Below are 12084 nucleotides of genomic sequence, written 5' to 3'. Positions count from 1 at the left end.
AATGTTTCACTTTAAATAGTGCAGTTTCATGAGGCTAACCAGCTGCTGCTGAATTCTGTAATCCTCTAGAGGCCAGAGATTCAAAACTTGAGCTGTAGAGGATTATGGGAATTGTTGTTCGTCTTTACCTGTTTGCCTTGTACTGCTTACCCTTCATTAGGTATTGCTGGTTATTGGGTAAACTCTGATTTGGCCAAATTATTGAAATGTGGATATTTTGGACTAATAGTTTGACATTTTCTTGATAATTTCTGACAATTTATGGTTCAGGGAATAACCCTGGGAAAGGTCCCAGTGTCTTTCTGAAGTTTATACACCTGTGTGAGTTTTTCTGGTCTTTCTGTTAACACTGTGGGTATTGCTAAACAGCCAGTTGTGAATGGATGCTGTCAGAATAATTTGTAGATCAGCATTGTGTGTTTGTTTTGCTGAAAATCTTTTACTGTCTAGTGAAAAGAATTCTTACTACAAATGGCCTGGTAGTTATAGAGACACTCTATAGTTATAGAGAAACTTTAGCTACTGTGGTGGTTATAGTATCATGAGTTCCGGGGGTGCTGTCAACCGGTAATCTGTGAAAACATTTACAAACAGTTTGACTCTTACCTTGCTGTGTCAGACGCTTGTGTTCCTACCCGCCTGAGTTAGACTGATAATGCGGAAATTCGGAAGTCCATATTCATACCAGCTCGTACCAGGTTTAGAAAGTATTAATGAGAGAGACACTCTTTGCCAAGTAATACCGTTTATTCATTATGTAAGTTGGGATCAGAATGCTTTATCTGATGAACGCAGACCGGAAGGAACATGGGTGCTTGCAACAGTAACTGAGTTGACCGATTACAGACGGACGGCGCCGGGGACTCCTGGTACCACTATAACTAGTAGAGCTTGCTCTTAGTGGTGTCTAGAGCATCTTTTACCAGGTCTTTTGTTTATTTTCAGAGGATTTGATTTATTTATTTACTATTTCCATATCTATTTCCCCCCACAAGGCTCGTGTTTTCAGAGCTTTATTAAGCAGTAATGCACTAGAGCTATAATATTGAGGGAAAGATTCACATTATTTTAAAGAATGTCTGCCTTTTCTCTGACAAAATCCCTTGCTCTCTTCCTGGGGCCCCCATTACCCTTGTTTTTTAGGTGCTCACCCTGAGTGATGAGTGTGTCCACCTTCTCACAGTAAACACTCTCTAATTTTTTATTATTATTTTGACTGCTATTATTTAGAAAATCCATAATCTACTTTCACTTGGGGAAAAAAAGAGCTGATGTCTAGCAAGTGTTGTGTTTGTGAGATAAGGAGGGAGGAGAGAAGGTAATTCTTGCTCCGTACCCGATCTCACGCAGGATATTCACAATGCCTGCTGCAGGGTAGTCGGCTTCCTTGAGCCGCCTGTAATCTCTTGCTGTCTAATAGTTGCTGAGAGCCTGCTAGTGACTCCCTCCCCAATGAAGGAGTCGAGTCATGTGACACTGGTTCATTTCCATCTCAGCACGGAGAACGCTGATAAATGCTTGTCCAATCCTCTTGTGCGTTTGCATGCATAGCTGGACACCTATCCCTCAGAAGCCATGGGTTTCATAAAGAGATTAGCAACCTGGAGTCCACTGGCAGTTGGACTGCAACTCCTATTACTTCCTCTCCCTTTGAACACCAATCTAAGAGTGATAGGAGATGACGCCCCCACAAACACACAAAAAATTAAAGTGGCAAAGTTCAGCTTTAACCCTTTCAGTTCCTTGTCTTTTATGTTTTAACCTTCAGTCAAATCTGCTTTCGCTTCCATTCTTTATGTAGCTATAAGTCCAATGTTTAATAAAGTATTAAGCTATAGCAGTATAGTAATAGGTTGATGGTGAGTTAATATACATGCATAACAGAACGTTATTATATAAATATTATATTTAGCCTGTTTCTGAGCGTGAGTGAGGTCTTGCAAGCTGCATCTTTATTTTTACCATTGTATATACAGCTGCATTTCACTATGGGGCTTTTTTCACTAGAACTAGAATTGTGAAGGATTTGCAAGGAAACTACAAATTGTAGCTCATCGTTGTTGGCTTATTAACTAAACAATGAGCTGAAGTGAACTGAAATTGAATTGCAAAATATAGACAAAAGTAGCGTATAATAGGAAAATTCAACATTTCATCTCTAATCGCAACTTCGCTGTTTAGCCTGACCTTGAGTTTCAGTTTTATAGATGAATGTTTAGTGAATAAACCCTTTTGGATTAGGTAAAAATATTCCTCAACTTCCCTAATTATTCAGCTAGATTTTCTTAGCCTAAAATTGACAGTTTTAGTCACAATTCCTGGTTTGATGATTATGCGTGCATGAATGTCTGGCTTCATCAAGTGTCGACTTCATTTTAACAGCGTTCCTGCCCGTGTGTGCGTGTGTGTATAGGAGCCATGTGTGGGGGCGTATCATGTTTGTACGATGTGTGGGTAACATTGATGAATGTAAATGAAGCCTCAATGCGATGGAGAGCAGCTGATATCCAGAGTGGACTGATCGTTTCACGTTAGCTGGAATAGTTTGGATTGGGGAACGATTATGACGTGTGAGAACCACAAAGGATTAATAGCCACCCACACATTTCAAGTTGCATTCAACACCTTCCGTGTTTTTGTAGATGAAATTCCTGCAAGTCCTGAGCCATCTGGTGTACAAATGTTTAACCTGCCTGAGTAACACCTTCTGAGCTTCTACTCGTTGGGGATTGTTTACATCATTTGGCGTGACGGCACTCTGTCTCTTTCTAGGTCAGTGACGACTCCTTAAAGGTTCTTGGTAGTTTTATTACTGTAAGGCCTGTTATTTTCTATGAGCAAGGAAAATCAGATCGAGATGGTTAACCATATTTACTCATTCATAAACATTGTTTATAGGCTTTTTTGTTTGTTTTTGTGAGGTCCTTGCTTTTTCTGCTTTTTTTTTTTCATTTACTTTTCTTTTTGTTTTAAAGATTGCGTAGTTTGTGCCATTAGTGGCCATTCTGTATCTATTGTAAGTTAAATTGGCCCAGGGCACGATTATTATTATTATTATTATTATGTTATTTATATAGCAGCAAAAAAAACAGCAGCGCTTTACAGTGGGTGGACGAACAAACATGTAGTTGTAACCAGACCAGTTGGACACACAGGAATGAGTCAAGACTTATAAAATGATTACTGCTAGAAACCAATATACACATATCTTTCTAGAGTGCTTATTACTGGATGACACCAATAAGTTGCTATCTCCGTGTGACTTGTGACTGACTTTTAAATTCTCCAGGTTAAAGACTTCTGAATTAACCTACTAAATAGACTTACAGTAGAATTAACAGGATTCATAAGATCAGCTGCCATAGAATGGCCATTTAGATGTATTCCCCTTCCTGATTTGTTTGGTAAAATGTTTATTCATAATGCGATGATCATGGCTCAGTTGCGTGCTTTTCACATGGCTGTGTAGTTGATACCGGCAACCTAAACTGGTTTGTAAATAGACCAGAATCCTTTTTAATTTTATAGGAGATTACTGTAACCTTTTATTCCTCTGAATCAAGCTATGTGTATTTGTAGAGAGACACACATGACAGTGTGTGATTCAGTGGGTTGTGACAGATGCCCCAAGGTCGTAGCTATACAGTGCAGCTATACAGTGCTTCATGTACTGTCACCAAACAGGTCACTTTTGAAAGTGGTTGTAATGCAGTTTACTAGAAGCATTCTTAGCCAGCCTTCCTGTTAAAAGTGTTTTAAGGGATAAAATGTAAGGACTAATCAACATATCTGTGCTTAACATTTCAATGACATTGGTCTGAGCATTGCTTCCTAATATCGGGATGGACTAAATTCTTATTTTATTATAAACAATCTCCAGCTTTTCAATATTCAACAGTGAAAACACGGGTACCATTTAAAACAGATCTGCCACTTTTCTGTATTTCATAAAGATATAAATATTTCTGAAATACTGATTGAAGACTCGGTTGGAATTTTACTGATGTTCCAGTGCAATCCAGAGATACTGTAAAACAAAGTGGGGATTACTTTTTCTTATGGTAAGCCTGAGGTGGACTTAAAGGAAAACTATAGTGTCAGGAACACAAACATGCATTCCTGACCCTATAGAGTTAAAACCACCATTTAGCCCCTCATGCCTCCCTAAATATAGCAAAATCTTACTTGTATTCAAACCTGAAGCTGTAGCTCTGCATGCTATTTGCCTCAGAATAGCAAGCTGTCTGCTGACATCATCAGAAGTGGTGGCCTGATCCAATCACAGTGCTTCTCCACAGGATTGGCTGAGAGTGACAAGGAGGCAGATCAGGGGCAGAGCCAGCACAATTCAAACACAATCCTGGCCAATCAGCATCTCCTCATAGAGATCAATTGAATCAATGAATCTCTATGAGGAAAGTTCAGTGTCTGCATGCAGCGGGAGGAGATACTGAATATTTGGATGCATTTTAGGCAGCCATGACCCAGGAAGGATCTCTAACAGCTATCTGAGGAATGGCAAATTCAATAAACTGTAGTTGTTCTGGTGACTATAGTGTCCCTTTAATGAGGAGCTCCTCTGTCAACGTTTCTCCAGTCCCAGCAGGCTTCACAAATGACAGCTGTGAGGTTCAGGCTTTGTGTATGGAATATCTGTCTGGATCCTACATAGACCTTAGTGTTGTAATCTCGAGCATGCATGAGAGTACAGCATGGACGTGGCTACTAGCAGCTGGAGAGACACAAAGATGGGGAGCGTGAGGGACAGCCGAAGGTAAGTAAAACTCATCTCCCCTGCACTGGACCCACATCTGGTCTGTTAATTTCGGTGGTCTTTGTGAAATATGCAAAGTACTACGAAATTGACAGATCCACATAAACAAACATGGTTTCAACTAAGTTGGGTATTCTTTTCCCTTCAATTTTATACTGTTTTTTTTGACCTTTTAGAATTGAGTGTTCTTTTGCCTTCATAAAGTTGTTTATACTACAACTCTCATTACATCCAGCCAGCACAAAAAATACAATCTTTTTGTATTGAACTGGCAATTGTGGACAATAGGATTAGAAATGTCAGGCCAAAGTTGGGGACTTATTCCTGTTTGGCTATTTGAGCTTACAGTATTTCCAGTGCATCTTCCACATTTCCTGGCACTGTTTTTTTTTTCTTTTCTTCTTGTTAACCTTAAGAAATGCAATCACAAAGTGCACCATGCAGCTGATGAAACCACATTTAAGTATTTGTGATTTTGTCCCAGAAAGAAGTTCTTAAATTCTTGTGTCCTACGAACTGGTCATACCGCTGTACCAGTAATAGACCACGGGCTCTTCAGCTGCCCTTCATTATGACTAGTTGAACTAATACTCAGCAGAAGTTGAATATCCCATTCTAGGCTGTAAATATTAAGAGCTTGCATCCGGGCTTTTTTTTTTTTTTACGTTCAGATAGAAATTTGTGCAGTGATATTAAAGTTAAGACCAGGAGCATGAAACTTTTGACTTTTCACAGGAAGTATAAGTGACCGGGTCATTTTGGCATCTTCTCCTGTCACTGAATGGGGGGTGTGCTCATGAAAAGAACAGCTCAGGTTACAGACCAAAACCTCCGCCTGCACCCTTTGCCCTCCCTAAAAATGGCCCACTGCCTTCTACAGCTAAGGAATTGTAACCACTTCACTGCCATGTCACAGGGAATACGATCACTAGAAATTGAAATCCTATTGTATGTATGTATATGTGTGTGCATATTTTTGTTGTGACAAAAGTGAGCCACGAACAGCTCATTCATGTGACAATCGAGGTTTTAATTTTTTAAATTAATTTTTTTACATTTTGCCAAAGTTTGCTTCTAAAGTATCTTTATTTAAACCTATAAACTATGTTGATGTATGTAGCATGGTAGAATTGATGCAGTCTGATGGCTTAAGAGTATGCACAAGAAGAAGGTGCAAGGAATTTTAAATGTTGTATCCGTATTATTATTATTTATTTATATAGTCAAAATACGTAGTGTGTGTGTGTGTGTGTGTGTGTGTGTATGTGTGTTTTATTGTATGACTCAGAGGATGATTTGCACAGTGCTTACAGATCAGGTTTCTTGTGTCACTAATGTAACTAAATAACCTTTTAGTGCATGGGACGCACAAACATTCATTTATATGACTTGCTTATAGCCTTTCCTGCAACTAAACCGTACCAGGGTATCGAACTGTGTTCCATTCATGCATTCGGTTAATCATAATTTGTGGAGAATGCTTTTCCTTACTACTGGAAACTGGAGATCTTTGCTTTTTGTTTTCGTTTCATTTGCATGCTGGATATCATTTTAGATTATTTGTGAAAATGTAGCTGGTGGGGACTCTTTGATTAGAAAAAGTTTATACGTTTTGAGGAGTAATATAATGTACCCGATCTGCTTACACCGTAGTCGAAATGCAGTATTGTAGCTTTTCCTAGTACCTCCCCACTGCACTAGTGATCCTAGCCCGAGGCTACCACATAATCCGGTTTTCTTACGTCATTCCTCGACTTCCCATGTCAGATATGTTAACTAGGATGCCCTCCCAGCAGGATGCTATTGGAACTAAGAAGGTGGGAAGTAGGGATTTATATCCCAAGCAATGCTTGATTTTAAAAATGTAAGTTTCTGTTTGATTGTAGTCCTGTTGCCATAAACGTCTAGCATACTTGAGTGTCCACATTTGTATATTAGGTATGAAGATGTGCCATGTGTGTCCACTTCTTTGGAAGAACTGCGTGAACTTGGCATGATTCTGACCTAATAAACATCCTGCGTATATGCTTAATAATTTAACTGCTCTGTACTGCTATAACATGCCATGTACATTGTATATTCTGGATGCTGTACGTAGGATTGTATACTCTAATGAGCTTACGCTGTTTTTACTATTTCACTCCAGGTGAAAAAACGTGGAGGACGCAGCCAATTAAAGCAGGGGAGCTGTGGACACCTACAGCAGCTCCAGGGGCGCAGGCACCTGCCATGATATCAGCTGCCCCACTTTACAGTAGTGTGCACAACTGGACAAGTGCGGATTGTGTGCGCATGTGCGGCATCGAGGACAGGTAGGGGGTGACTGCTCAGTTTTGCCGTTCCACTTTGCATGCACTGCTTACTTATTGAATGAGCATTTACTGTTCACACTTTGATTTAAACAATTTTTTACTGGATTATTATTATTACTACAAACAAAAAAATTGGGTGGGGGGGGGGAATGGCACTAATTTTAAAGTGCAAAAGAGAGTAAAACTTCACTTAATTTTCTCACACAGCGCACCTTTTCAATACATACAGTTTCTAAACAGGCTAAAATTCACAATATGAAATGAAGAGCCAAAATTTTTGTAAAAATTTCAAACATACAGCAACCATCTAAAGTATAGCACAAATAGCCACACAATGGTTATTATTATAATTATTATTATTGGCATCTATATAGTGATTAATGTATTCTGCAGCCCTTTACAATAATGCTTAGTTGTGAATTTAACAAATACATACAACACATTTTGACAGGAGAAATAAGTTGATGCGGTTCCTGCTCGAATGTTCTCACAATCTAATTATTATTTTAATTATGAAGTGCCAAAATAGTCCACAGTGCTGTGCAATGTGATGACATGTCATTGAACCTAAATCAACATTCAAATTTTTTAACTGATGTCTTGTATTCCTAATTTTCTTATTATTTTCTAAACAGGAGAACGGCACTGTCTGATGAAGAGTCCAAAACCAACAACTCCCAGCACCTGGGGTCTGAAGATCGCGTGAATAGTGTTCTTTCCAAGGTGAGGAAGATGTCAGACACATGGACCCTCTTGCAATGCCTTACCTAGAGTTTAAAGAATCTTTAATAATGTCTACTTACCACTAACACTCTATTGTTTAGCGTGCTCAAAAATAATAAGTCTGTCTGTCCTTCTATCATGCATTGGTAGCCTGTCAGGTAAACTACATCCCAAAGCGGTCTATAGCATTTACTGCAATGTTTCCTTTGCAGTAGGAGAGATTACAACTACTGCAGTGCTCATATCAGTTATTTCTTCATAGAATAGAACATTAAGAAATTATCAAAAAGATATGTAAAAGTCCAAGTACCGGCATAATTCTTCTTCTTTTGTCACATATCCTCATTAGGATCTCGCCTTATTAAAACAAAATCTTCTTAATGTTGCCATACTGTGGATATGTAGTTACTTGTTATTCATTTGTTTCAGGTGGATTTCATACCAGCAACCAACCAAAGTGATGCCCTGATGCTGCAGGAAGATGGAGGAGGCGAGGTGGAAACTGTTCAGAAACTAGAAGAGAAGCCCCCAGATCCCATCTTGTTAGTTTCTGCAGTTGAGGCGGTGACCCCAGAAACCCGCATTAATATTTCACTACTAGGCAGCAAGCAAGTCAACAGCATGTTGGATACCTCCACCCACGGGGCTTCAGTTACAGACCATAAAAGAACAGAGTCTGCCAGGGCTCCAGCTCCAGACAAAGTAGCCGGAGCAGAACCTTCCTTTCAGCCAGCTGATGCAGATCAATCCGTAAAGCAAAAGACTGTCCTGGGGCCTGGCTTACAAATAGCAGGTCAACCAGTGGAGGCTTCACATACTGTTGTGTCCTCTAGTTTTAGCACGCTAACCCCTTTTGCTATGAGCAGAATCTGCTTCTCTACCACTCAGGTTCCTAATGTTCAGAAACTTCCTCTATCGTTTCCACCTGGAGCGGTTTTGACCCCAAGCCAGCCTCTGGTTTACATCCCACCTCAAAATTGTGGGCAGTCTCTCAATGTAACTACCTTACCAACGACGTTTGGAGTAACGTCCACACTGACTCTTCCTATTCTGCAACACTGTTTGCAGGAGAGATGTCTACCTAGCATCATAGCACCTTCAGAAATGCATTCACATGCGTTTGCATCCTCTGTGGGAAGACCCATCACCACTGATTCTAAAGGGGTTTCTACAGAATTAAATAAGCCAGCCAGCACAACAGCTTCCACGTCTAGAACCAACAGCAGCAGTATCACAGCACCTGCTGGTGTTGCAAATATCTGCTCTGATGCCCCATCTGCTGCTTTGACAACTCTGCAAACTCTGTCTTCTCATCCCACGCTCCCTTTAGTCAGTGTGAACCCTGTTACCCTTGCTTCCTACACCAGGACATCATCTAACCTTGAATCACAAATTGATACTGCAAATTCATCCGTCTCCCCGCTAAAGTCCCCACCTCAACTTGAGAGGGAAATGGTTTCTCCCCAAGACTCTTGTGAAATGCCTCTTGACCTGTCCTCAAAATCCCACCGTAATAAATATACAACACCAAACCAGCGCAAAACCCCTCCTATGCCAGTGTTAACCCCGGTTCACACTAGCGGGAAAGCATCATTGTCCACTGTCTTGTCCAGATCTGACTGCAATTCTCAGCGTCCTCTCCTAAACAACTTCACCAGCAGCAGTAATGTTAGCCAGAATCTTCGAGCAGCACCTTCCATAGTAATGTTCCCAGAATTCTTGCGAAATGGAGATCCAGGGTCATCACAGTTGTTAACAGCTCCTGGGTCTTGGATCAAAAATTCTGCTCCTCTCATTAGCACTATACCTGGTACCTATGTAGGAGTGGCCAACCCAGTGCCTGCCTCTATGTTGTTGAACAAAGACTCAAGCATGAGCCTTAGCACAGACTCTCGACTTCTGGCTAAACAGGAGCCGATCTCAATCATTGACCAGGGAGAGCCAAAGAACTCAGAGTCGTGTAGCAAGAAAAGCAACCCGACTACAGCAGATGGGCAGCAGCCTGCTGTTCAGAGGTACGTTCATGGTCATGTTACTTCAGTGTCCTCTTTATGTCCACCAAAGAATTGGACATCATCTGGACATGCGAGTGTACACCCAAAGTGTCCCTTAAATGGGAAACCCAGCAATGCTCAGGTTTTGCCAGTTAGTTGGTCTCCTTATCATCAGGCCTCGCTGTTTTCCATTGGTATATCGACCACAGGAACACTCCATTCAAGCCAAGGCACTCAACACAGACTTCCCATTGGAGAGTACACCTTATTTCCCAGTATTCTTCCTGCAGAGCCCAGTGTGACCCCTCAGAAGGCTGTTGGTGAAACAGTTGATGCTCCACAGAAAAATTCTGTTGCATCAGTCCCTGTGCAGGAATTGTCTGCAAAGGGAAGGACATGTGAATCTCTTTCCAAGCCAAGGAAAACAAATGCAAATAAAGCATTGCTTGCACCAAAACCTGCTGCCGGAAACCCTGTCCTGTACATTCATTCATTTGTACCTGAGAGAACAGATAGCGGTGTAGACAGTGTAAAAGGAGCAAATGTTAGCACAATTGTAAACAAACCTTCCGACAAACAGAACTGTAAAGAGGAAAAAATTCGCTCTAAGTTTCCATGCAACCGAAAGTCTTTTGGAGATACCAAACCGAAAAACAATGTCTTGGCCACATATATGACTCATGACCAACCTTTAGTCAATCAACAAAAAGATAGTCATTGCCTTTCTTTGTTGGATCAGAACTGTACCAAGAATGTTTCAAAATCTGAGGTATCCCAAAATCCTCCTGTGCCTAGTAAAAGGAGTCACAAGAAAGGGCACAGCATGGACACACAACATTGTGTGCAGGAAGTTGACTTGAGTAAGGTGAAAATTGAAAGGGTAGATGACGATGAGAGTTTTGGATGCATTTCTTCCTACAACAATCAAGTGTGGTCTCCTGCTGACATGCCCATTATTCCCAAAGTCAAAACAAGGATTAAGAAAGAACCTGGCTTAAGGAGCCGTTCAAAACGATCTGAAGAGGTTACACCAACTAAGCAAGCTCAGCAAAAGTCCAGATGTAAAAGGAAACAGAAAGACGAAGTGGTTAACACTTCTCCAGAACCATACAAAAGAAAGGTGAGCATGAAATATTTTTTTTTTTTTAATTTCATATTGGGGAGTTTTATTTATTAATTTTTAAAGTAAAAAGTAGTGCTCTTGTGGGACAACGTGCTAAATACAAAGTAATCACCATAGAAACCAGTGGAATATCTCAGTATTTAGCTCTATGTGCCCAGAACAGCAACTGTTTTACCTTGATATATCTTCTGTAATATTAAATTATTAATGCTAAAAATAGAAAAGCGAAATGTCAGTTTGAGATAGAGATTGACCATTTGGACCTTTTCAATGGGGACTTCTTTGTAAAACTGTACCGTGTAATACTCCTAATAGCACAGTTGCATATTTTTCTATCCATGGATACAATGAGCAGTAAAGGACCCAAATACTTCAAGTAGTTATTCCAAGTTTTTGCATTACCAAATAGCTAGCTAAAAGTTAGCTGTTTATTGTGCTGATCTACTTCTTATTTCTTATACTAAACATGCCATGCCTTACACACTGGTCAAGGCATGTACATTAGTTAACCCCAGCAGTGCAGTACTCACAATGCACGCGCTCACATGCCACAGCTGGTCAAAGCATTGAGCTCACATGTGCGTCTTCATGTAAGTGTTCCACAAGTTATTAAGGGATGACAGTGCAGACATGAAGAAGAGGTTTTTGTTTTTTACCTTGCCTCTGCAGCATTATTCACTACCTAGTGATTGCTGGGATTAAATAAGAGACTGTCAATTCTCTAGTGGTGACCAATCCACTTTAACCCTTTAAGGACAAATGACATGTGTGACATATCATGATTCCCTTTTATTCCAGAAGTTTGGTCCTTAAGGGGTTAAAGGACCACTATAGGCACCCAGACCACTTCAGTTTAATGAAGTGGTCGGGTGCCAGGTCCAGTTAGGATTAACCTTTTCTTCTATAAACATAGCAGTTTCAGAGAAACTGTTATGTTTATAATAGGGTTAATCCAGCCTCTAGTGGCTGTCTCATTGACAGCCGCTAGAGGGCTTCCGCGCTTCTCACTGTGGTTTTCACAGTGAGAAGACGCCAGCGTCCATAGGAAAGCATTAAGAATGCTTTCCTATGGACTGGCTAAATGCGTGTGCGGCTCTTGCCGCGCATGCTCATTCTGCCGATGACGTCGCTATGGAGGAGGAGAGTTCCCCGCTCGGC

At 40.6% G+C, this 12084-nt stretch overlaps 1 protein-coding gene across 12 annotated transcripts in view; it reads left to right on the top strand.

Annotated features, from left to right (window-relative positions):
* BCORL1 (BCL6 corepressor like 1) overlaps nt 1-12084 on the top strand; it is a 71517-nt gene that overhangs the window by 37680 nt on the left and 21753 nt on the right. For 11 of the 12 annotated variants that reach the window (XM_063431901.1, XM_063431899.1, XM_063431898.1 and 8 more), the window contains 3 exons: nt 6921-7086; nt 7722-7809; nt 8239-10923. In XM_063431901.1, coding sequence (XP_063287971.1) covers nt 7004-7086; nt 7722-7809; nt 8239-10923 — 2856 coding nt within the window. In that variant the 5' untranslated portion in view covers nt 6921-7003. Of the gene's footprint in view, nt 1-2642; nt 2773-6920; nt 7087-7721; nt 7810-8238; nt 10924-12084 lie in introns of all 12 variants that reach the window. The other variant, XM_063431894.1, reaches the window with a different exon arrangement.

Source organism: Pelobates fuscus, chromosome 9 (assembly GCF_036172605.1).
Source record: "Pelobates fuscus isolate aPelFus1 chromosome 9, aPelFus1.pri, whole genome shotgun sequence".
NCBI classification, from domain to species: domain Eukaryota; kingdom Metazoa; phylum Chordata; class Amphibia; order Anura; family Pelobatidae; genus Pelobates; species Pelobates fuscus.
The sequence above is the reverse complement of the archived record's forward strand: the minus strand, read 5'-3'. Positions and strand labels throughout refer to the sequence as shown.